Source organism: Furipterus horrens, unplaced genomic scaffold, assembly GCF_987537825.1.
Source record: "Furipterus horrens unplaced genomic scaffold, mFurHor1.1.pri manual_scaffold_2, whole genome shotgun sequence".
Taxonomy (NCBI): domain Eukaryota; kingdom Metazoa; phylum Chordata; class Mammalia; order Chiroptera; family Furipteridae; genus Furipterus; species Furipterus horrens.
In genome coordinates, this window is record NW_028327172.1 from 216,708,318 (window position 1) to 216,732,841 (window position 24,524).

The following is a 24,524-nucleotide window of genomic DNA, read 5'->3' on the forward strand; positions in this document are numbered from 1 at the left end:
GTCCCGCTGGGGACTTACCCATAAGACCACGTGGAGGAGCAGCTATGGAAGGAGCCACTTGGGCTGTGAACACCGAGTCTGGGAGGACTGTCCCAGAGCTTCGGTCTGGGCAAGGCCCGCTGGGACGACCTGACGGTCTTGAGACGTCCATTCCTCCTGCGGTCGACTGAAGCGCTAACCGGGGCGATGCCCTGTGATGCCAGTCTCCCAGCTGCCTGGCCTGCCTGCCAACGGCAGCGCCTTCCTCCCCTGGCAACGGGCTCTAGCAACAGGGACAGTCGGTCTCCGAGTCTGCCTTTGCCGCTTCCCCAAAACAAAAAGGTGGAATAATGAGGAAGCTGGGGAGAGTCATGGAAGAGACCTGTGCCCACAGCCTCATTGGCACTGAGGGTCTTGGCTCAGGCAAGAAAGGCATGAGCTTAGTGCTGTGGCCTCTCTGGGCTTGAGAGTCAGGGTCAGGGAGCACATCGACCGGGGCCATGAGCACTGCCGACCTGCGTGGGGGAGGTGCGCGGGTGGGCGGATGTGATGGGTAAGGATGGATGTGGACGGGTGGGTGGATGGGTGGATGATGGGCGGGTGGGTGGGTGGATGGATAGATGGATGGGTAGATGATGGGTGAACGGAGGGATGGATAGGTGGGTGGGTGGGTGGGTGGATGGATAGATGGATGGGGGGATGATGGGTGAACGGAGGGATGGATAGGTGGGCGGGTGGGTGGGTGGATGGATAGATGGATGGGTAGATGATGGGTGAACGGAGGGATGGATAGGTGGGTGGGTGGATGGGTGGATGATGGGGGGGTGGGTGGACGGGTGGATAAATGGGTGGATGGACAGATGGATGGGTGGATGAGTGGGTGGGTGGGTGGGTGGATAAAAGGAGGCCTATAACACAAAAGGCAAACCCAAAGTCTGGTCTGGAAGAACATACCGCCTAAAGAACTTTACAATTCTTCATGTTCTATGAGTGGAAGGGAGGAATGCAGAGCTGACTAACAAAGTGAGGACAAAATCAAAACTATTATGGAACCGATAAAAAGTAAAAAAAAAAACTCAAGATATATCTGAAAATCAAATTACTTGATGTAGAAAAAAGATCTTTACACCCAAACTGCCTTTTGAGTATAATGAGAATGGACTGACTTTCTCAAAGCAGCAGAAACGTGAGGAACAGGACACCCCAGGGGGGTCTTAGAAACTTCCCTGGGGAAGCTAAGTGAAGACGCTGCGACGAGGGGCACAGGCTGGCACGCGGCCGATGCACCCGGGCAGCTGTGGTCTCTGAGGTCCTCCTCGCTGGCCTGGCCCAGCCCCTGGGCTCGCTCAGAAAGTGCCAGCGGCCAAAGCTCGGCACTGCTTCACAGTGGCCACTAACTCATACGAGGCAACAACAAAAAACCACATCACCAGCTTAAAGTGGGCAGAGGATCTAAGTATGCCTTCTGCCAAAGAAGACATACAAATGGCCAACAGGTATAGGAAAAGATGCTCAACATCACTAATTTGAAGGAAATGCGAATCAAAATTCCAGTGAGCTATCACCTCACACTTGTTAGGATACTGATTACCCAGGAAACAAGATGTAACAAAGTGTTGGCAGAACTCGGAGAAAAGGGACCCTCGTGCTCTGCTGGTGGGAATGTAAATTGGTGCAGCCGTTGCAGAGGGCAGTATGGAGCTTCCTCAAAGAATTAAAACTAGAATTGCCACGTGATCCAGAAATTCCACTCTGGGTATTCACCCAAAGGAACTGAAATCAGGATCTCAGAAGATACCGGTGCCCCGTGTGTTCCCAGCATGTTCCCAGCAGTCAAGATGGGGACAGAACTGTGGTGTCCACAGAGAGGTGAGGGGGGAGAAACTGTGATGTATACACAACAGAACATAGTTCGGTCTTTAAAGAGAAGGAGGAACCCCCTGCCCTTCCGAGAGCATGGACGAGCCCCGAGGACACCATGCCAGAAGAAGTTGGCCACAGAAGGTCAAATACCGCGCGATCTCACTTCTCTAGGGACGTGAAAAGTCAGCCCCGTAGAGGCAGAGAGCAGACGGGCGGCCCCCACGGCAGGGGGCGGGGTGGGAAGACGCTGGTCAGGGTCCGGAGTTTCAGTCAGAAGACGAATAAGTCCCAGGGACCTACGGTCCGGCGTGGCGACCGCAGGTGACAATCACGTAGTACATGCTGCACATTTACTGAGACCGCAGAAACCAGAGATCAGCAGCCACGAAAGCCAAAGGGGCCCGTGCGACGGCGGAGCTGCGAGCCTCACGTGGCAGCCGTTCCACAGCAGATGTTCGGGTCAAATCAGCGCAGCGCACACTTACGTACAAACGGCTTTATTTGTCAGTTATGCCTCAATAAAGGTGGAAGAATTAAAATGAGACATTTTAGAAAAGAAAACAGAACTCCTGGGCAGGAAGTAGTTACGCCTGGCAGAGGCGAGGCAGGCTGGGTCCTGAGCCCGACCACGGCTCCTTCCCCTTCGACACTGTCTTTTACGAGGCCGTTTCATGGTATAATCTTAGTGCCTTAGAAAGGTCAGTTTAAAATGACATATGTAGTTGTCTCCCACTCTGATCACAATATGAGGCAACCCTCCCTCACCTGCTAGCACGCCCTCTCAGCTACCAGTCACAAGGGTGAGTCTCCTCACTTCTGAGCTCCGGGGACGGAGCTGGAGCAGGCACAGGCCCTGAGTTCACAAAGCCCCCGTGGCCGGTGTCCCCGGCGGATGAAACCCAGCACAGCTGCACGGGCTCGGGCTCCCTGGCCGCCACGTGACCAGGCCGCCCCACCCCCCGCCTGCCCTGTCCCTTCCCCACCTGCCAGCCCCTGCCTGACGCCGTCGCTGGGTCTCAGCCGTACTCCCTGGGAAGAGGGGCAGGCCGAGAAAAGCAGGGTAGAGAGCAGATTTGAAACCGAAGCCCAGCTCCATTCAGAAAACAGGAATTCAAGAAGGCCTGTCTTTTTCCTCAGACGTTACTTCTGATTTCAGAAAGGCCTGAGTTTCCATGTTCAAACCCTGATCAGGAACATCAGACCTGCTGCTTGGGGGTCTGTGGCACACGGCTCACAGCCACTCCACAGCGATGGCCTCAGCCTTGGGGACGTGCGCGGTGCAGCTCGCGGGATGGACGGCCGGCCTGGCTTGCCCGGGGTCGCTGGCTGCCGCCAGCCAGACGCCTCTGCTTCTGCGCTTCCCCGTCTGAATGCGACCGACCTGCCTGTCTTCTGAGAGCGTTTCACTAAAAAGGAAAAGCTTTGCAAGCCGCTGCCCCAGCCCAGGCCTTCCTCCCATGCTCTGGCTGAGGTCAGCGCACCTTGAAATGCTGTAATCCACTTGCTCATTCAGCGCTCCTGTGCCATCCGCTTTCGGGGTGCTGAGGACAACCCTGAGCCGCCGTGTGGGTGTCCCCTTCTAGTGAGTCAGGAGCGACACAGATAAGTTACAATGACGGGCCTTGCAGCGGTTGTTGGGAGGAAGTGAAGCCGGGCTGGCACTCAGGGCACGGGCTGGGGGTCAGCACAGGCTTGTCTGAGGGGCTGCCACAGGCTGGGGGTCGGCACGCTGGTGGCAGGACAACGCTGGGCGAGGCCGCCGGAGAGCCCGCGTAACTGACGGGCCCTGGGAGGCCAGGGCGGGGGGGACGGTGCCCGGCGGGCACGAGGAGGCACCGACACAGCCCCGTGCAGCTCTGAGCGGGCAGAGGGGTGCCAGTCCGGCGGGAGCACAGAGCAAAGGACCTCAGGGCAGCAGTTCAGTTCGGCGGAGGGAGTGGGCAGTCGCCGCAGCCCGCGGGGGCTGGGCTGCGGGAAGGTCACGAACAGGCAAGGACACCGGCGCACCCCCGCCCCTGTCTGCAGGCTCTGGGACCAGCAGCGTGGAGGGGAGGCCGAGAGCCAGCTGGGACCACGCAGGCCGGCACGCTGACACGCCGACGGAGGGCGAGGTGGAGGCGTCGCGCGGGTGTGTCCCAGGGCCAGGGGCCGGAGCCCAGCTTCTCCGCGGACTTCCCCACGCTCGCCGCCTACCGGGTGCCAGCGGGTGGGGTGTCTGACTCCCCGCGTCCTCCACTTCAGAAGTCAGACACAGAAACGGCAGAGAACACTCACCCTCGGAGCCGTAAGAGACGGTGAGAAGGGGGCCCTGGCAGAGCAGCTTAGGCCAGAGTGAAAAATGCAAAAGCAGCAGAACAGGAACTGATTGTTACAATAAAGCTGAGAGGTACAGCGCCCCAGGGTCAGGGGCTGGGGGCTCTGTCTCGTCCACACGGGGAGGGGGGGCAGCACCACTGCCCAGCCACAGCCCCGCCTCCTACACGGCCACGTCAGGGCGCGCTCCTGTGCGCACACGCCCGAGCCCCCCCCACCAGGCCCGTCAGTGCGCTCTCAAGCCCTTCTCTACTGCGGAACCTTCTTCCCTTCCATGAGGCAGGACTTGCCTCCCTGGGCCACAGCGCGCCCGGCCGGCCCTCCGCAGAGACTGATGTGCTCCCTCCCTCCCCGGTGGCCTTGGCCGGCCCGCGGGGAGCCACTGCCAGGAGCCCCTATCCTCCTGGGGGAGTGAAAGCACCTCGAGCTGACAGAGACAGCAGAAGGAAAACTGTCCACCTTCCTTAAAAGGAGGACACAGAGCGCCGTGGGAGAACACTCGGAACAGAAGTCCCGCTGTGAGGTGGGGCACAGGAGTGTCACCTCACTGACAAGGGCTCCTGGAGACGGCATCTCGGAGGCAGCGGTTTGCTCGTCACCAGAGTGCGGCTGGACGGCGAGGCCACCCACTTTCCCAGGGGACCCGAGGTGCCTTCCCACAGACACGGGCTGCCAGAGGCGCCGGCCTCAGGGGAGCCTGGCTGTCCTGCCCAGCACGGACACACACACCTCTAGGCAGAGACAGCTCGAGTTGACTTTCCACCAGGATCCTCTCAACACACTGGTGTCCCCTGCTGGGGAGGGTGGATGGGATAGGTTTCCTCTGTCCCCCTGAGGTGTCCCCAGGAAGCGGTGTCAGGAATTGGAGGGGCTCTCGGGACTACGGGGTGGGACACGAGAGCACACGAGTCTCACCCGCTTGGGGCCCTCAGCGGCTCTGGGGTCAGCAGCCACGGCACTTGGTGTCTCCACGGCCCTGAGCCGTTGGCCTCTTTCTGTGCTAAAGACATAATGGTATCTGCGTGTCCTAGAACTAACACGCAAATTAAGCGTGAGAACCTGGTCTTCTTACTTACAATTAGCAGAGAAGCAGAAAAAGGAGAAGTAATGAAACGCGACGGAGGCTCGCACAACGCATCTGGCTGTCTGTGCCGTCCCTGACCTGCAGGGCTCACACGGCAGCGGTCGGTCCCTCCCCTGAGCCACACGGGGCTCTGGGGATGAGGTCCACCGCAGGGGCACAGGGTCGGAAGTGGGGAGGGAAGGCGGGACCAGAGAGGTGGAAAGCCCCCAGCAAGGACGCCACTTCCTTAGCAAGGACGTCAGGCCTGTGAGTCAGCTTTTAAAAAGTACAAAACGGATTTATAACAAAACTCTGCACCTACTGCTTACAGAAGAGAACCCCAGAGACGGATCCAGCTTAATGCTTATGATCCAACTGAACATAATAAATAAACTCTTCAAACTGGTAAGTTTCCTGCAGAAAGGAGACTTCCCGGCCGAGGGAAATGAGAACACGGTGGGCGGGATGGGCAGGACAGACTCAGAAAGCCACTCCCTCTACCTGGACCTGTGACAGGTCCTCTGCCTGCTCAGGAAGTTATTCCCACGCCCAGCTTAGGACGGATTAAATGACGGGATTGTCCTTTCATTACATAAACAGACCCCAGACACAAGCTTTGGGGCCTCTCTGGCCTGCAGGTGTGACCCCGCCTGTCACTCCAGGGCACACCTCTCGCCCCGCCCTGGCCGGCCAGCAGCATGGCAGACCCCAGCGTCACCCTTCCCGGGAGAACGGCCCTCCTGCAGGCCGGGTGAGGCCAGCAGCTGTGGGACAACACCAGGTGGCCAGAAAGCGCCGCCTAGTTCCTCTTGAACTGACAGTAAAGGGCGGACTGCAGATGCAGGGCCCGCGCATGAAAGAAAAGACGGTGCTGGCGCCTTTGAGAAATCATAAAAGATAGAAGAACAGATTAATTAAAATCACGTGAATAAAACCTGTGAGCATAAGGACTTTTATGAGTTATTTTAAGAAACATGGACTATTTGGAAGGGACTCTCCAAATCATCTTGGAGTTAAAAAGAAATCACTGAACTAAAATGGTAAGTGTTACATCAGAGAAATTTTAAGTAAAATAAGACATCTTTGGCCGTTTCCTTTCTGGATCAGCCCCACTCAGAGGATTCCACGCACAAGATTATTTAGAGACAAAGCGATCAATGACCCCCCTCCTCCCCCAACTCCCGATTCATCCGGAACCCTCTTCCCGAGAGAGGGAGGCGGAGCGGCTGGGGGCCAGCTGGGTTCCCGGGCAGCTTGCACTCAGCCGGGCCGCGGGCCCCGCCCCCCGCTGTCCGAGCCGGTTCTACCGCTGGGGCGCAGGCCCCGACATGCCGAGCCCAGGTGCGCAGCGGGATGTGCCGCGGGCCCGCACCGCGCCCCCCGCGCCGCTGTGCTGAAGGCCCGGTTGGTTCGTGGCATGTCTCTGCAGTGAGCGGCTCAAAACCCACGCCGTGGCCGCCTGGGAGTGAGGGACGCTCCCCCAAATCAGCCCGACTGAAACCCTTCCCCACGGGGTGGAAATGGCAAAGGAAACACCCATTTTGAGTGAATCAATGGCAAATACACTTTCATAACTTGAAAACTTCATTAAAAATAATAAAAAATATACATGGGAAATTGTGACTTACCACCGTCAGACACAGTCGCAGACTGAAAGAAAAGAGAGAGAGACATGAGTTAATGACGCCTCATGACCCGAGAGCCCGGGAAACGGCACCTCCACCTGCGGCCCGACACCAGGGCTCCTGCGGAGGCTCCGGCTCTGGCTGCCGTGCAGGCGTCCCAGGAAAAGCAGACACCTCAGTGAGTCAAGCTACGCTCCCACTTCCTGACCCAACTCCGCCCAGGCCGGTGGGTGAGCCAGACCACACGAGGATACAGCGGAAGTCCCGTCTTTGGAAAAGAACAAACCCCACAGCCTTGGACACAGCCCCGGCGAGGGCGCGCTGCCGCAGTCCGGCCTGTGAGCCAAGGGCTGCAGCCTGGGGCGCACGCAGGGTCACGCAGGCAGGCGACCCGCCAGCCGTCCGTTTCAGCGCTGCTGGCTTGCCCGTCAGATGGACCCCGTGCCGGTGCTGCCCTGCACGCGTGACACCCGGGTCCCAGGCTCCTGGCCCTACCATCTCCGCTCTCCAGGGCAGACCGAGGCCCCGCCGCTGCCAGGCGCAGGAGGAGGCGGGCAGGGCTGCAGCCAGCGCTGGAGGCACTCAGAGGGCACAGTGGCCACAGCCCTGCCCCCGGCAGGCGGGCGGTGGAGAAAGCCCACTTGGAACCGTGCCTGCAGGTCAGACAGCTCTGAGCCACCACCTGCACCTGGACGGCTGGAGGGAGCAGAGCCTGGGGAGGTCGGGAGAGGGGAGGGCGCGGGCTGAGGAGCTGGAGGGCCGCGGCTCAGCACAGGGGGACCCGTGGCCTTGCGGGGACGTCCTGGTCACAGCACAGGCCATGGCTCTGGGAGCAGCACGCAGGCCCAGGCCCCAGAGGCTGCGGGCCTTTCACGTCCGCACTGGGGTCGGGGGTGGGGAGGACAGAACCCTCCCAGCTCCGCAAAGCAAACCTCCATGCTTCTCCGAGGCCGCAGGGGACCCCTCCCCGGGGCCCAGTCCCCACCGCGGAACCAGGGATGCCAGCTTGGAACAGGACGCAAGGGCTCCCTGCAGAGGAAGGCGGGCCGGAGGGCAGGAGGCGGGGAGCGTGTTGCCAAAGGCGCGGTGACAGAGGGAGCGGCTGAGGAGCACCCAGACAAGTGCCCCTTCCCGGGTCCTGGTTGGCTTGAGATCCCTCGGGCCAAAATGCAAACAAGTGAGGCCCAGAGGCACCTGGGGTTGGCCAGGCTTCCAGGGGAAGCCCCCCTTCCCACGACGACGGGCACCGCAGGGCCGCCACGGCGGGGGGAGGGCATGCACGTGCCGCCTGAGCCGGCAAACGGCTCCCCGGTCAGCTGGCATCCTGTACTTTCTGCTCCCTCACCCCTCCCCGGCGCCCAGGCCCCCAAACCTTTCCCCCAGCCCGCCTGGAAGATAGGGGCTCTCTCCCATTCCAGACAGATCTGGTCTCAGCCCCTCACCTGGTGGGACTTACACCTGCAAGGCCAGGGGGCTCAGCTAAGTGACCCGCCCCCCACCCGAAGGGAGGGTCTGACCTCGGACAGTGCCGCCTCCCGACGGGCTGGATGCGGAGCTGCCACTGCTTTGAAGCATGATGAGGCCCAGGCCAGAAGCCCCCGACACTGTACCTTGGTCCCTTTCCAATCACTTGCAACAGAAAAACAGGTGCTGCTGTGTGGCCAGCGTCTCCGCTGCCGTCCTGCCAGACCTCAGGCAGAGAGCAGCCCCGCAGCCAGGGCCTGGCTTCCGTCACAGGACAGGCGGGGCGCCTGCCCGGGGAGGACGAAGGCCCCGCACGCTGCCCCTCTCCCACGCTCACCACGAATCCCCTCCCGTCATGTCAGGCACCCACCAGCATCTCGGGCAAATCACTGCACGCCCGCGAGGAGGAACTCTGCAAGGTTTACACAGAACCAGGAACCATCAGCAACCACGTCTGAGAAGTAAATCACGAAACGTAAGCTTCCTAACCATGAAGGGCGCGGGTCACTTAGGTCACAGTCAGGATAAGACCAGTTCTCGGCTTTAGCTGACAAAGCAAAAGGCACTAAAAAATCTCTACACAGACCCCCACAAATGCGCCAAAACAAGGTCCAGGAAAGAGGGTGTCGCTGGAGCCCAAGAGGTGGAAGAAGGTGGCGGCGAGTGGGGGCGGGGACCAAGTGGACGTGGCCAGCTGGGTGGGCTCAGTGCGGCTCGGGGGCGGAGAGGAGGCTGCGGCTCCAGCCCGGGGGCCCCGCGCAGCGTGAGGAGAGGCGGGGAAGGTCAGCACCCTGCTTGTGAAAAGCACACTTCCGTTGTAGAACGGCCTTCGAGTCACAGAAAAATTGGGAAGACGGTACAGTCACAGACATGCTTCCTAACACACTGCTGATCCCAAAGAGGTATGGGGAGCCCCTGAGCAGAGAGAGGGGACGGAACAGGCAGCCGCTGGGCAGGCCACTCCCTCAGGAGGCCCGAGGCCAGGCGGCCACCACACACGCCCTCTGGGGGGAAAGCAGCCCAGAGAGGCCCAAGGAATTCCAGAAAGGGAGCCCCCGCAATGTGAGCTCACAATTCAAAAATCCCTGAAACCAAGGGAAAGCCCTCCACGAGACAGAGCCAGCAGAACCGAGCATAGTGGCGTCTCAGACGCTGGGAAGTCCTAACACGGAACGCCAGACAGTCACGCAACTAGAGAAGTAAAAGCTGCGATAAAGGAGAGGGGAAGTAAGGCAGCAGGTCTGCGGGCTGACCACAGAGACTGCTTGACAATGAAAAATACAGCTGTGGACGCTAAACGCTCCACAGTGGGCAGGTGGGCACTGGAGGACAGACCTGCAGGTGTCGCACGGACGGCCACACAGAGCCCGGAGCGCCCCCGAGGGCGGGGTGCGCAGAGCAGGTGGGCGAGGGGACCCTGGAAAGGCTCACTGCCCACAGCCCTCCCGGCAGGGGCTTCTCAAGGCTGCGCACCAGGAAGCAGCGTCGGGATTCCACGCACCTCAGGGGGCTAGCATTTTCCAGGAGGGACTCAGAATCCCCGAGGCACAGCCTCCAATGCACTTCCTTCCCTTTCCCCAGTCTGGGTCACTGTGCCAAACCCAAAACCCTGAGGAAAGTTCTCGGCATCTGGGGAGCTGCAGGCTGGAGGCCTCTGTGCGCCGAGGGTGTGCCTGGAGGGGCCCGTGAGGGCTCAAAGGTCACAAGATACCCTCTGTCCACCTCACATCTGCTTGTGACTGTGGACCCGGCTCAGACCGGTCCCGTGGTGTTTCTAACGAGGCCCGGAACCGAAGTTCAAACCGTGGAGAGAGCACCCACGAGTAACACCTGTGCACCCTTCAGCGCTCCCCCCATGGAACCTAAGGGCCCCAACACAGGACCTTTCAGAAGCCCAGGCTCCGCTGGCAGGACACCTGGTGTGGAAGCCCCCGCGTCCCGCCCCAGGCCCTGGATGGGGGGATGGCTTTGAGCCCTGCCTCCTTGCTCCCGGCTGGTCAACTCACAGATGAAAGCTTTTTTCTTGTCTCAAAAGCTGGTGCCGTCGTGCTGGCTTCTCTGTACATCGGGCAGCAAGCTCCGCCCAGAAACCCCTGATAAAAGTGAAGTCCATGCTGGGATGGCTCTCAACGCAAACCGCTGTGAAACGGCACCACCGGGCCCCTGCCACACAGCCCTGGTGTGCGTGCCCTGCGCTCTTCACGACTTAGCCTGGCAACTGCTCGCTCCCAGCCCGAGCACACGCCAACCTGAGAGGAAAGCCCAGGGACAGAGGTGACGTCACCTGGGCAGAAACCACCGTCCTCCTCCAAGGTCACACACGAGCAAGAAGCAGGTTACTTGATCTGCAAGCCAATAATGTAAATCACCACGAGGCCACCTCTGCCTGCCGTCAGCACGCACTGCTGTGTAAGCGTGCCCGGCGGGGGCAGAGCTGGGCCCACTGAGAAAGCAGCCACGGAGCGAGGGCAGGGGCTTCCTTCTGGGAGCTGGTGAGGCAGCCAGTGCCCACGCGAGGGGGTGCTGGCAGGGGAGAGGAGGGCGGGAGGCGCCCTGTGGGGAGCACGGGGGACAGTGCGCCTTGCTGGTGGCCTGGTCTGTATATTTTGGGCACATCCAGGCTGACAGGCGAAACAGTCCAAAATGGCAAAAGTTCAGAAGGCCCCAGAGATAATTCCAGAAGAACACCCCGCAGAGGGCAAGTAGGACGAAGTTCAGCTCAGCGTGAGTCTTAAATCCGGGCGTCCCCACAGGCCCCTGGGGACCTCCAGACACCACAGACAACTGGGGGGCTCAGACTTAACGTTCCTCATGCTCCCAGGACGACTTGTATCAATACTTGTCTCCATTCTCTGTACCTCCTGGGTTCCTCCAAATTCCCAAGTCCACGTCCTCTGCTTACAAGAGAAGCGCGCGCGCGCACACACACACACACACACACGTGCACACGCACGCACACACACACACACGTGCACACACACACACACACACACACGCTGCCAGGGAAAAGGTCCCAGTAAGTTAGCATTTTCCTCTGCCGACAATTTAAACTTACACCATAAGGAGGAGGCTCTCGAAAGGTCTCTGGTACGCCTCCCCGGCCAGAACTCACACTGACGTAAATATACTTGTTTTAAAGGGATGCACACAGGGTCCTGGTGATGGGACTTCAGTTCAGACGCCTCCCGTCCTCGGTCGGCCGTGGACCTGACAGTGCGGTGGGACTGACCTGGCTGCACTGCACTCCCGGCAGGAATTCGGACCACACAGGTCCGTGGATATTTTATTTCGACTTAATGTTTAGGAAGCTGAGATGATGTATACAAAGAGTTGCATCTGACGAACACAGCCTTTACCAAGGCTGATTCTGTCAGGAGCACTGGACCAGAGCGACGAGCAGCCTCCATGACTTCCAAGTGGCTTTGGTGCACAGTGACGCACGGCAAAATACAGCTCCAATTCTGGGCTGCTGACAGAGCCCCCTGCCTCAGACACAGACAGACTGAATAGCCACTGTGACTCCTAAACAAGGAGCCAGAGGCCTGCAAGCCGCCCAAACGCAGCCAGTGTTTTGAATGCACAAAGAAATATGTAAATAACCCAGGCGATGAAAAACCTTCATGTAACGATCCAATTTTACTTTCAAAAAACTTGATCATTTAAGTTTCAGGCAACTCCTTGCTGACCCAGCACATTAACAAGCAGGCCTGCGAGGGACAGAGAAGACCTGAGAGGCGGGTCCGGCGGGCCAGTCAGCCGAAAGGCATGGGGCGGGGAGGGGGGCGCAGGACACTGCCCAGGGCCCAGCCCGGCCATGGGAAGGACTGCACGGGGGGGCCTGTGGGACTGAGCTCAGCCCCGCCTGCCCCCGTCCTGAGCCTAGGGCTGCCCCACCCAGCCACGACCCTCTAGGGAACTGTCAAATCAACTCAATGGGCCGGGAGCAGCATTTACTAAGAGATGAGCTAAGATGAGGCCGGAGAGCGTGAAAGGAAAGTACCACGCACGTGACCGGTCCGTGCCGCCCCCGACTGCTCAGAGCTCCCGTGCCTGCGGGCGCGCACAGCATGACCCCCTAGGGGCCGTCCCAGGACACTGCAGGCCCCCCAGCCTGGAGAAGTGCCCTGTGCCCCAGCTCTCACCACAGCCGCACCTGGCGAGATCGCCCTTCTCAGCGCTCTGAGGTAGGCCAACCGCAACCATGACGAGCGTCCTCAAGGGACAGCTCCCGGGTCCTGCGGCTGTGGGACACGGGGTGCCCTCTCGCAGCCCGGGTGGGGTCTGAGACAAGAGGCTGTGCTCCACGGCCCGTCCCCGCTCTAGGATTCCACGGCATTTCATGCCACCACCAGCATTTTCCACGTTCACACATGCGAGGGCACAGTACACGCACACACGCACATGTCATGCACACGCCACGCAGTTCTTTCCAGCAGGTGCAACAAAGAGACAAGGGACGGAGGCACAGGGGGCAAGGGAGGGGCGCGCGCTTCTGGGTCCAAACTACGGTGTTCACAACAAAGAACTTCTGTGACCCAAGAGGTGGGGACGACAGGGTGAAGGCGCAGGGGGTGTGCCCAGTGCTCACGGTGACGAATGGGACAGCTGGACGCAGGAGAGGGACGTGGACGAGGAGGGCGGAGCCAGCACCGCACGGCACACACCGCTTGTGACCCCTGAGCGGGAGGCGGGTCCAGCCGATTGAGGGTCGTCACTCGGATGGCAGCCGAGCTCCAGCGCTCAGAGAGGAGCCCATGCGTCTGTTTTGTAAAGTGTGCGTGCGCACGTGTGTGCACACATGTGTGTGTCCCCCAAAGCTCTTGGATGTTCAATTAAGTCAGGAGAGACGGAATCAGGCAAGTTCACCGTGACAGCGTTGTCCTAAGACCTGGCAGCTAATGCTGCCGTACTGCCCCGGGTGGCGCCTGAGACTATTCACCCCACACACGCGTGAAGTCGGAAGGGCCAGCCTGCGGAGGCAGCACGCAGCTCCGCACGGATGCTGGGGACCCCACGTAAACACCGGACTTCACCAGGAAGCCCCTGCCCTCTCCGGCCCAACCTAACGAAGACAAGAGTCCCCAGTCAGGGGTGGGAAGGGCTCACCGCAGGGCCTGGGACGACGCCGGGACCGGGCACCCCGAGGGGCAGTGCTGAACCGCTGACAGTGGCCCGGGAAGTGGCACCTGTACAGCTCCCAGACAGACCCCGCCCCGACAGCTCCTCTAAATACCCAGCCGCCGGAAACCAGAGCTGCGGCCCCTCCCACCTAAACAGCCGAGGAACCTCCGGCCACGAGTCAACCCCGAGCGGGAGCCCCAGGGCGTCCCCAGACTGTCCCCACCTCGCAGCACCCGGGCACAGATGGCTGTGGGTGCAAGTCCTGGAGACCCCGAGACGGCTTCCCCAGGCTCAGCAGCGCAGCCCCCGCCCGGGCTCCGGTCGGACCCCACCTCTGGGGACAGCCTGGGCCCAGGAGGCGAGGCAGGCGTCCCAGGGCCCTGAGGGATGAGCTGGCTGCCCCAGGGCTCCAGGGGCCGGTTTGAGGACCTGCTGAAGGGCGGGACCCAGGGTCAGCGGGAGAGGTGGGCAGGGCAGTCGGGGGGGCCAGCAGACCCGGGGTGCGCAGGAGCCCAAGTCCAACGTGGACCCTCCAGCGGCCGGGCCTTCTGCACGTCCGGGGAGGTGGGAGGGGGACACGGCTGTGCTGTGTGTCTGGAGTGGGGGTCCGTGAGCCCTGCCACAGGACAGGGGAGGGGACAGCCTCTCAGGACAGAGCAGGGAGAAGCGGGGGGCCGGGAGGGCGAGGCCCAGGGTTGCGGCCCCAGGGCGTGTGCAGACAGCCCTGTGCTTGGGCAGTGTGGGTGACAAGCCCGCCCGTCACAGTCGCTGGGGACGGGGACAGAGGGCCGGAGCGAGGGGGCGTGTGTCCTGCAGGGCCGGGCAGTGGGAGGAGGGGACAGGACCTCGCGGGCCGGGGAGCCCGAAAGGAAGGCCACCCGTTCACGGTGACTGCTTCCCAATGAAGAAAGGGAAGCTGGGGGAACACAGACACCCCGAACAGGCCGAGGCCCCGCCACCCGGCTTAGGTCCAGAGAGGTGCGGGGCTGCGCACGCGCTGAGCGACCGACGGGCCCGGCCTCTGCGGTGGGGGCTGGGGGCTGTCTGGGGCTCTCTGAGCGGTGGGCGCAAGTGGGTCCATCTGATCGAGGGAAGAGCATCAAATGCCAGCGCACTGGTGCCAGCCGTGAGCTCATCCTCGACAGGCCCCGCGACAAGCGGGTGGAGGCGCCTCCAGCACATCGGCCCACAGAAGGGCACGCCTGGCACGTGCCGCGCCTCCCACGGCCACCAGCAGCCAGGCCTGTGGCTCTCCAGGCGCCCCCCCTTCCCAGGGACCCCTCTCGTGCAGCCTGCGAGAGGGGCGGCGGGAGTCCTGGGCCACGACGCAGGGACGGAAGGCTGGCTCTGCAGCCCCGGCCCTCGCGAGCCCGTGGGTGTCTTCCTCGTGGTGCCCCCCCTCCCCCCCCGCCGCGTGCACACCGGAGGGCTCCCCTGCCGCGCCGCTGAGTCCACAGCGCTCTGTGTCCCACAGAGCCCCGCGCACCCAGAGGCAAAGGCCCTGGGCTCTGGAACGTTCCCGCCCTCGGCCCGACAGGACCACGGCACCTGCCTGAACGGACCGAAGTCAAAACAAGCCTGTGAGCTCTGACGACCCCCAAACCACTGAGAGGCACGTCTCTGCCCGGCGGAGTCTGCCCTTCACGACCGGGACGGGGAGGACAGAGCACAGCAGGGACAGCCTCGCACAGCCCCGGCTCCGACTCCGGGGCCCGCTGGGCGAGGCTCCGGCAGCCCCGGCGGGGGAGCACAGGGGGCTGCTTCAAGCCTTCTCTGTGACGGTCCCCGTTTCTTTCAGGCCGTGGCTTTCTGGTCTCCTCACCCAGCACCTCCCTAGCACCTAGACCCCAAGGAGATGTGGTTTGCGGGGGACTGCGGGGGCCTGCGGGGGCCGAGGGCGTTACCCCTCAGCCTACCCGGGCAACACCACACTCTTCAGCAGACGGGCGGCGGGTCCCGCAGCCGGAGGGGCCGCAGCCTTTCCGAGTCAGCCCCGGAGGCTCTGCCGGGGCTCGCGCGGCCGCCACGGGAAGGCGTCTGTGGAGGCTCACGGGCTCTGCGCTGCAGCACGAAGGCAGATTACAGCGGTCACAGCCTTGAGTGTCTGTCACAAAGCCCGCTTCTACTGCGCGCACACCCTCTGGATGGGGGCCCAGCGTTCTGTGCCCCCCCATTTTAAAGATGGATAAGCTGAGGCTCAGCAGGGCAGCCCTCCCATACGGTCCCTCCAGCCTCACCGCCTGCCCATGTGACCTGTCACCTCTGCAGAGCTGGCCTGCAGTGACTCGCCGGGGCCCCAGCGGCTGCAGCACCAACCCCCCACTATCCACCACCCCGTCCACGAGGAGGGAGCCGCTCAGCGTTGCTGCCTGAAACCCAGCCACGCAGCCACACAGCCAGGCTCGTGAGCACTCACTGGAACAACCTGTCTGCCAGTCGGAGCGTTTGCAAACCTTTCAGAAGTAATCCCGATCGTGGGAGAGGCTGGTACAGTGCAAAGGCAGATTTAGAGACCTTTTCTTTACTCAGAATAAAAGCCCACATTTCCTACAACTCGCCCTAATGTACGATTGAAATGGAGACGCAGCCGACCTGAAGGCAGGACTAGCTGGTCAGCTGGCCCACGAAGGACAGTGCCCTTCTGAGTGTGAAGGAGCCCATTATCGCCTGCACAAAGGGGCGGGGGCGGGGGCGGCAGCCCAAGGCCTCAGAGCCGCCCCTGCAGCCCCCGTGGCAGCGCGGCTGGTCCCAGGGGCCCCAGAACACACACCAAGGGTCTGCCCGAGACCCACACGCGTTTCACCAGCAGAGCCCTTGCTGCCTAAATGCCCAGTCCCTGCTTCCCACCAAAGGGAAGGGTGTCGCTGTCCCACCCCGGCCTCCCCCGCCACGCGGACCTGCCCCTCTCCTCAGCTCTCTCTCTACACAAGGTTCTCACTGGGTCGTAGGGACCCACATGAAGATGAAGCAGGTCTCGGAAAAGAACACATTTAAAATCGGTAGCCTGCAACCAGGGACAATCTTCTATAAATAATTTCAATTTCTTTTTACCTGTATGTCAACACAGCACAGCTGCAAGAGGAAAATAAAAATTATTCTTTTTGTTTAATCTCAAGTCTTTAAAACGTTTACAATAAGTTCAACTTTATAAGCTCAGATAATAATCAATCATTAAATGACTGCCAGTAATTCTCCATGTATGTATATGAAACAGAATCAACTCATTATATGTGAAAATGTAAAATATATAACAGTGATTGAGAGTATAATAACATTTTAACACAGTTATCAAGTTGAAATTTAATATTTCAACAAAACTAATCCACTCATCTTTCAAATCTGCTGGTGTTGCTACTGTGGGGACGAGAAAGACACTGGGGCTTCCTCTAAGGCTGGCGCAGAGCACGGGCAGCGCGGTCCCCGAGATGGACCGGGGACCCTGGGGTGTCCGGCCCGCCCCCCGGCCCAGCCTGGAGGCGGGCCTGTGGCCTCAGAGCCAGGCATGTGCCTCCTCAGGACTCACTTCGAGTTCCGTGATGCAGACACAAGAAAAGCGTTTTCAAAGTTTACAGTTAAAAGCCACCGCTCACTAAACAAGCTGAAAACAGGCAGTCATCAAGATGCCAAGTTTTCTGACAATAATTCTGTTTAAATGACAAGAAACAGCTGGAATAACTTACCTGCTGATCATTTAAAATGTGTGTTTCCTCTGACAACCCTTTTTCCAAATTCATCTTAAGACGGGAAAACTTCCGCACGTCCCCAGACACGCAGACCCAGAATCTGCCATCCACGCCACAGCACGCCCGTGCATGTCAGGGAAGTTTAAAGACATTTCAGATGAAGTTCCAGCCTGCTCCCCCTGTAACCCATGGCAACAGGACACTGCAGGAAGCTGTGGCTGGCCAGGGACTCAGACTCTAGATTGTCTTGTGCAAAAAAAAAAAAAAAAAAAAAAAAAAAAAAAACCCGGCTATTTGCATAAATCCCGCTGTGAGATCATTTTTAAAGCATTTCCCCCCCTGACCCGGAGGAACAGAAGCCCAGCTGACCGGCCCGACAGCTGCAGGGAGGCGCAGAGAGTCCCAGCACAGAGCGGCCGCAGCCCTAATCACGGCCGCCGGCTCTATTATTGGCCTCCACGTGCGGGAGTGTGCGTGGCGCCAGCCCGTGGAAGCCGCGTCTCCCTGACCCTGTCCTGCGACACCCACCCGTGACGGCTTTGTCTGCCTCCCAACATCTGGCCCAGCCTGGAAGTGAGGGAACCATAACAGATCCAGGCTTTAAAAAAGAAGAAGCAAAGAAATTAGTTCTAGAAGCCGGGAGCCACTCAGCTAACAGCCTGCTTGCATCCGGAGGTTCGCCCCTTCCCCCAAGTGCTGCCTCACGGTGCGGGCTCCCAGCGGCGGGCACCGGGGTCTCACCGGGCCGGGCTCCAGGAGCCCACGGTGCTCCTAGACGGGGCAGAGCTCAGGGCGCACCGTGTCTGGGGCGCCAATGCAGTGCGCACAAGGACGTGCGGCTGGGATGCTGCGCTCCAGTCCGGGGCCAGGCCGCCGCTGAGAAGGCGCTGAGCCTGCCCTCCCTTCTGCCCGTCCCTGGGGGGGCCCCAAGCACTCCCACAGGAGCACCCACAGCCTGTGCACCGCAGAAACACACACCTGCCCGCAAACATTACGGACAGAGTCAGCGCCAGCCCAGGCTTCCTCCGACAGCTTTGCTCCAGAGATCTGCACACAGAAAAGTCGGAGGAAGAGCAGGACCGGGAGGGGGGCCAGACCACCGCTGAGGGCGCGGGTGTCCGGCGAGTAGCAAGAGGAGGCAAAGGAAGAAGAGGGCCGAAAGGAGGAAAGCGAGGAGGAGGAGGAGGTGGAGGAAGAGGCGCGCAGTGTGAAGGAAGGAGCTGTAAGCACAAACCAGACCTTCTGCGCACCGAACCCCCGCCCCCGTGGGAGCCCCCCGCCCCAGTGGGCACACGGAGGCGGCAGCTGTGGCCAGAGCGCCGTGTGCACAGTCTGCAGGCGTGGCCGGGCCCCGCAGGCAGACACCGGCTGCAGCACCTTCCCCTCCCCTCACGCTCCCCCAGCCCAAGGCCCCGCAGCACGCACACGTGCACCCACACACGGACGCACACGCACACTCTCAGAGAAGAAACACAGCAGAGGGCTCTAGGAAGAACCGTGGGATCCTCACGGGTGGTCAGTGGAACCATGGCTGTGACCCCGGTCGTCTTCCTCACTGGTCCCTGCAGGGCCCCGAATCACAGGGTTGGAGGAGATGGTGGCTCCAGGCCAGGGCAGTGGCAGCACTTGGGAAAGGTGCCGCGGCCCCGCGGGTGGGGGAGATGTCGGGGAGGAGCCGGCAGAGGGGCAGATTCGAGGGCAGCAGACGGCACTCCAGCTCCCAGGCCCAGAACCCCCAAGGTGTCCCCCTGGAAGTCCCGGGGCCTCCAGGACTCCCCAGTGCTCCATCCCGTCCCGGCACAGCGGGGACCAAGGACACAGACACACGTGCTACTGGGGGTGCGAAGGAGCAGAAGGGAGACGAGCGCGGAAAGCGGGGACGACCTCAGACAAGGCTGCTGTCAGCCCCACGGCCCCCCAGCCCTCTGGCAGGCCAGGGCCACCGCCCCACACGCAGGGTGCCCGAGACGTCCCAAGGCAGGGGCCGCGGGCTCGCTGAGGCGGAAGGCAGCCCCCGCGCCGGCCTGGGCGGGCTCAGGAAACACTGCCTCCCGGCCCTTCCCCCGTCTGCCCCGCGCCTTCTGCAGCCAGGCCTCGGCGGCGACCCCGCGTGCAGGGACCCGCGAGGCTCCACCCCCATCTCAGGAAGGTGTCTGACCGCCCTAACTGCCCGCCTTCCTTCCCTGCGTCCCCACTGTGCATTTGCTGCTCGGTGGCCAGAGGGACCCTTTTAAAAGATGACCCAGGAGGCCCCCTGCCCAGCCCCTCCCCCCGCATGTGCCCTTGCGGCACATACATGGGCTCCGTGTTGGCGACAGGCAGGAGGCCGCTCCGTGGGGGCGGGGCTGCTGGCCGTTTGTCCCCTGCTGTCCCTGAGCCAGAAGAATGCCCGGCACGTAGTAGGTGTTCAGGAATACAGTGCTCACTGGGAAATCCTGGTATGCGCCCCAAGTTAATAGAGTCTTAAAGAGAGGGAAGATAATTTCCTACATAAATCGTTTAAAGAATAGATGAGCACATGAAAGACCAAAACAAGCAAAAACTTTGAAGTTCAATTCTCCTAAAAAACCAGAAACGCATGCGCCGCAGTGTCTGCAGACGGCCCCCCGGGTCACGCGAGCTCTGCGTACCGCGCCGATCCCCGAGGCCGCCCCGCCGCCGGGAGGAATGCACCAGCCGGCCGAGTGGCCAAAGAAGGCCTCTGGCAGGGTGACAGCGCTCTGACAGCAAGCACAGGGCAGCTCGAAACACGCCGTCGGAGGGCCTGTGCCGCGCTAAGGTCCGTCCCCGCAGCCCCAGGGAGACGTCTGGGCACGTTCCGGGCCTCGGTGCCCCCTGCTGTCTGCCGCCGGCACTGCAATTCCTGCCGCCAACACCCGGGGCTCCCGCCCGGCTCAGGAGAGAGAAACCAGGGGGTTTCCTCCAGCCTGGGCTCTAACCGGCGACGCAGACGGCCGAGTGGAGGGGCTGGGGGTGCTGTGAGAGGCAGAAGGAGCCGTCAGGGGCTGTGATAAGGGGTGGGGAGCTTCCAATGCGTGGGGTCTGGGACACAGGTGACAGCCAGCCAGGGAGGGAGGGAGTCCAGGGGCCGCAGGACAGGGGGGCACGGCCCTTGCCAACAGGCTAGCAGGAAAAGGGTGGCGTCTCAGGCCACAGGAAGGGACTGGAGGCCCCCACCTGTAGTCTAGAGAACAGTCCAGAGCAGGGCTGGCTCCTCTCCTCCCAGGCCCTGCCTCGCACACGGCCCTGGCGCTGGGAGCGAGCTGGCCACTGTGGCCTCCCTCAGGGCACCCCAGTCAGTGGGGGGTGCACGGTCTCCGCCACTGAGCTCTGCCCTCAGTGTGAAAGCAGATGTGCCAACGGTGTGACTGCGAGCCGACAAAGCTGCACCCACCAGGCTCTGGCCCCGACCACTGCATCTCCGACCAGCCCAGTGTCACCCGCCCCCGATTCTCTAGTCCACAGCACGGGGCCCCCCCCTGGTCTTTGGAAACTGGAAGGCTTTGCTTGGGAAGGGGGCTGTCCACCTCCCCGCCAGCTGCCGCACTGCCGCCGGTGAAGCTCGCAGCCTCCGCCAGCCTCCACGTGCTGCAGGCTCGCAGGGCCTTCCAGACCTATGCGTGAGCCTCCTGGGGAGGTGTGCCAGCGCCCACGCGGGCCGGCCGGGCCAGGTGTTGGACCCCAGGCGCCTCCTCACCGGGCTCCCCAGGCCCCCGCCACACTTGGAAGAAAACCCGAGGCCTCGGCCCGACCTCCCTACTCCCGCCCCAGGAGCACCGCATGGCTGGCTCTCTCAGCTCCCCACTCAGAGCAGCCGCCAGCCCGTGGCAGGCGAGGGAGCCCGTCTCCCCCCCACACCTGGTCTTGCTCCCCACCACCAGCACTCTGCCGGATGTAGCTACCTATCTGGCGTCTTCCTGTTGAGGCACCTGTCTGGTTGTGTCTCTACCTGGCGTGGATCCCAGAGCGCAGGGACAGTGTGGGACCAACAGAAGGCTGGAAGGACAGATGCACAGAGGCGGGGGCTCACCCGTGTCCTGGGAGGGGCGGCAGGAGCCCACTGTGATCGGGAGCACACGGCTCTGCAGCCGGTCTGCCCGGGAAATGGTGTCAAAAGCTTGAACAAGCCCCCTAACCACCGGCACCGGCCCCGCGTCTCCGTTCCCTGCTCTGTGATGTAGAATCAGTGACAGTTCCTGTGGCTCTTGGTCGCTGTTGTACCTCCAGTGAGGGAACGTCACAGATGCAGGCAGGGCCGCTGGCTTCGTGTGGTGCCCATGAGTGCAGGTCATGGGGACCCACCCCCCACACAGGGCCCTGCGGGGATGGAGGGATAGCCGTCCTCAGGGAGTGGGGACACCATGGCCCTTACCACATCGCTCAGAAATCACAAGCCAAGGAGACCCCAAGGGTGCGGCAGCTGCTGCAGGGGCCGGTGTCAGGGCGGCACTGGAGAATGACGTCCCCAGGGCTTAGCACTTCCCACAGAGTCACAGCCTTGAAACTGCGTGATGGACACTGATCTCTGAGCTGCTGCCCACCCCTAAGCTGCCTGGCAGACTGGGAATGTGACATTTCAAGTCATAGACGATGTGACCAAGTGGCATGTGGGACCCCAGGGCCCGGCCACTCCAGCGGGTGTGGGCTCTGAGCCTGCGTGCAGCGCCCTGTGGCCCCTGCTGTCCCCGGCGGGCTGTCCCCAGGGCAGCGCTCCACACCCCGCCCCCCCGCCCCGGGCACCTGCCGCAGTGGCTGCTTGCGCAGGGCCCAGGCTGTCCTCGGTCAGATGCCAGGCCTCCTTCCAGATGGCCCCTCTGACATCCCCATAGCAAGGGTCTCATTCTGTGACCTCCACTTCTGTCTCAGGAACCCTCCTCCCCACGCTCCGTCATAGCTCCTGCCCTCCTCCCCTTCACCATCCCCTCCACGCATCTGCAAAACCCCGACCCAAGCCACCAGCGCTGGCACTCCAGCGTCTCAGAGGAGCGGAAAGAGGCACACATACCACGCGGGTCATCTGCACTGCAGACTCACACCGGAGCACAGAGCAGAAACACACGCGTCCATGACGTATCCCAAAGCGAGGCTGGCGCGGCCTCACCCAGGCCATGACAAAACACGCAGCGATGGGCTGGGTCTTCCTAACGGTCCTGCGCTCGACGCAACCACAGTCACAGCCGGGGCGGGCCTGCCTGCAGCTCTGACTGGGCTCAGGCGGACCACCGTCTGTGCTGCCCTTTCTCAGACGTGTGTCCACGCCACGGAGGCACCAGCACCCCCACTGCGCGGAGGGGCCGCCGCGTGCCCGTCTCACGGCCGGGCGGAGAGCCCGCTGGCCCAGGGCCCTTGCCCCCTCCGTGTGCACCCTCGCGCCGGGCACGGGGCATGTCCTTCGGCAGCAGCGGCACTTGACCTGCACACACAGTGGGTGCCGGGGGGAGCTTATCTGTCTCCACTCGGGCCCCTCTGGTGTCCACACCTCACTGTGGCTGTAACTGCTCCCTCCCTGGTGACTAATGTGGCTGGAAGCTCCTTCAAGCGCCTATGAGACCCTCGGGCCCACGCTGCTCCCGGCAGTGCTCTCAGGACAAATGGGCCTTCGCGGGCTTCCACGCTGCAGGTGCCTGGTCCCGTCCCCAGCCAGTGAGGGTGGCTTTGGACGATGCAGGTCCCAAGGGTCACTGAGTCACAGGCGGCGATCTCTGCCTGTATGGTCAGTGCTTCTGTGTCTGGTTCTCAGTCATTCCCTCTAGCAGCGAGGAGATTCGTGTCTGTTACCCTCCAGCACCGCTCCTGCTCTGCCCTGGAGCCGCAGCGCGCTGGACGCCCCCAGTTTCCATGGCACGGGGAAGACCGAGCTTCCTTCTTTGTTTTTTTCTCCACTTATCCCAGCACCACTGAAAAAAACCCAACTCCTCCTGCTTGGGACACACAGCCCAGGTGCTCTCCTCCTCCACGGTCTGTCTATCCTGAGCCGGCACATGCCGTCTTACTCTGCTCTTGAACTCCATCCTAAGTTTTGATGGCTGAGCGAGGAGGGTTTCCTGCCTTACCCTTCTTCAGGAGCATCTTGGCTACACTTGGCCCTTTGCATGACCACGACATTTCAGAATCATCTTCTTAAGTTCCACAAAACCCCCGCTGGGACTTTGATTAAAATTGCATTGAGTCTGTAGGTCATTTTCTAACTGTAACCAAAACTAATTTTGGTGTATTGCCTGCATATCCAGGAACCTTGCTAAACTCATTTATCAATTTTAATAATTAGTCTATACCTTCTCATAGATTTCCTGTCATAATTGTATCACGTGCGAACAGGAGCACGGTGCCTTCTCTCTGCGAGTGCTGTACCTCCCGCTGGTGCCACTTTGTGGCGCTGACGGGACTTGCAGTGGAAACTGCAACAGCAGGGCCGCAGCGGGCGCCGCCCTCTGGCTCCAGAGCTCACGGGGGCGTCAGGCTGGTGGTGCGTTAGGGTGTGTTCTGTACCCTCACCACAGTAAGAGAATCCCCTGCAATTCCTGTTTTAAGCTTTGTGGTTTTTATAGCCATGAATGAATACTGAATTTCACCGAAGGCCTTTCCCGCTTCTGTTGAGATGAGGAATGGTTTTTCTACCGGACTGTGAATGTGGGAAATGACACGGACTGACTTACAAGTATCAGCGAAACACACGATGTCCTTGGAATACACATGAAACACAGGGTTCTGCCTTTGTCCTCGTGGCTCAGTTTAGAGCCTCACGCTGGGCCACCGCCTTTCCTCTAACACCTGCCTTGTGAAATGAGCTGGGAAGTCGTCCCTCTTTATTTATTTCTTGCTGGTTTGGTGTCTTCATTTTCCAGTTCACGGACTTCTGCTTCTGCCTTCCCTGATGCCCAGCCCTACTCCCGTGCCTGCCACCTGGCCCTTTCCCTACCCTGAGACAGCGCTCCTCCGGGCCTCGCTAACACACGCATCATGGAGCAGCGAGCCTTCCTGCAAGCGCCGTCTGAGCTGCGCCCCGCAGGCTTAGTGTGCGTGTCTTCCCCATCACTCGGCATGTCCCACAGCGACTCCTCCCGGGACCCCGGGCACTCCACAGCGGGTCACTCCTTCGCGGGGGTCATGCAGCCTCTGCCGCTGGTCTCCGCCCTTCTTGCAGTGGCCGTGGGCAGATGGCAGAAGATCGTCCATGTTTGCTGGGACCTGTTGGATGGCCCAACGCAGGGTCAGCTTTTGTCATGTCCCGAGCTGAGTCGGGAGAGCATGTGTGTGGGGGCAGGGCCCCACTCGGCCCAGGCTGGGTGTCCTGCTCTTCACGTCCTCGGCGCTGGCCAGTGCTCTGCTGCCAGTTACTGAGCAGGGCGTGTTCGCGTCCCCCACGGGGCGCACAGGCATCCTACCCGTCTGACGTATCTGCGCTTGATATGT

General features: G+C 61.4%; 1 protein-coding gene across 1 annotated transcript in view; it reads right to left on the reverse strand.

The window, feature by feature from the left end:
• The window catches only part of LOC150020407 (regulator of G protein signaling 12-like), a 49,867-nt gene that overhangs the window by 13,160 nt on the left and 12,183 nt on the right, over positions 1-24,524 (reverse strand). The window contains exon 3 of the mRNA XM_090267138.1: positions 6,847-6,868. Coding sequence (XP_090123264.1) covers positions 6,847-6,868 — 22 coding nt within the window. The remainder of the gene's footprint in view (positions 1-6,846; positions 6,869-24,524) is intronic.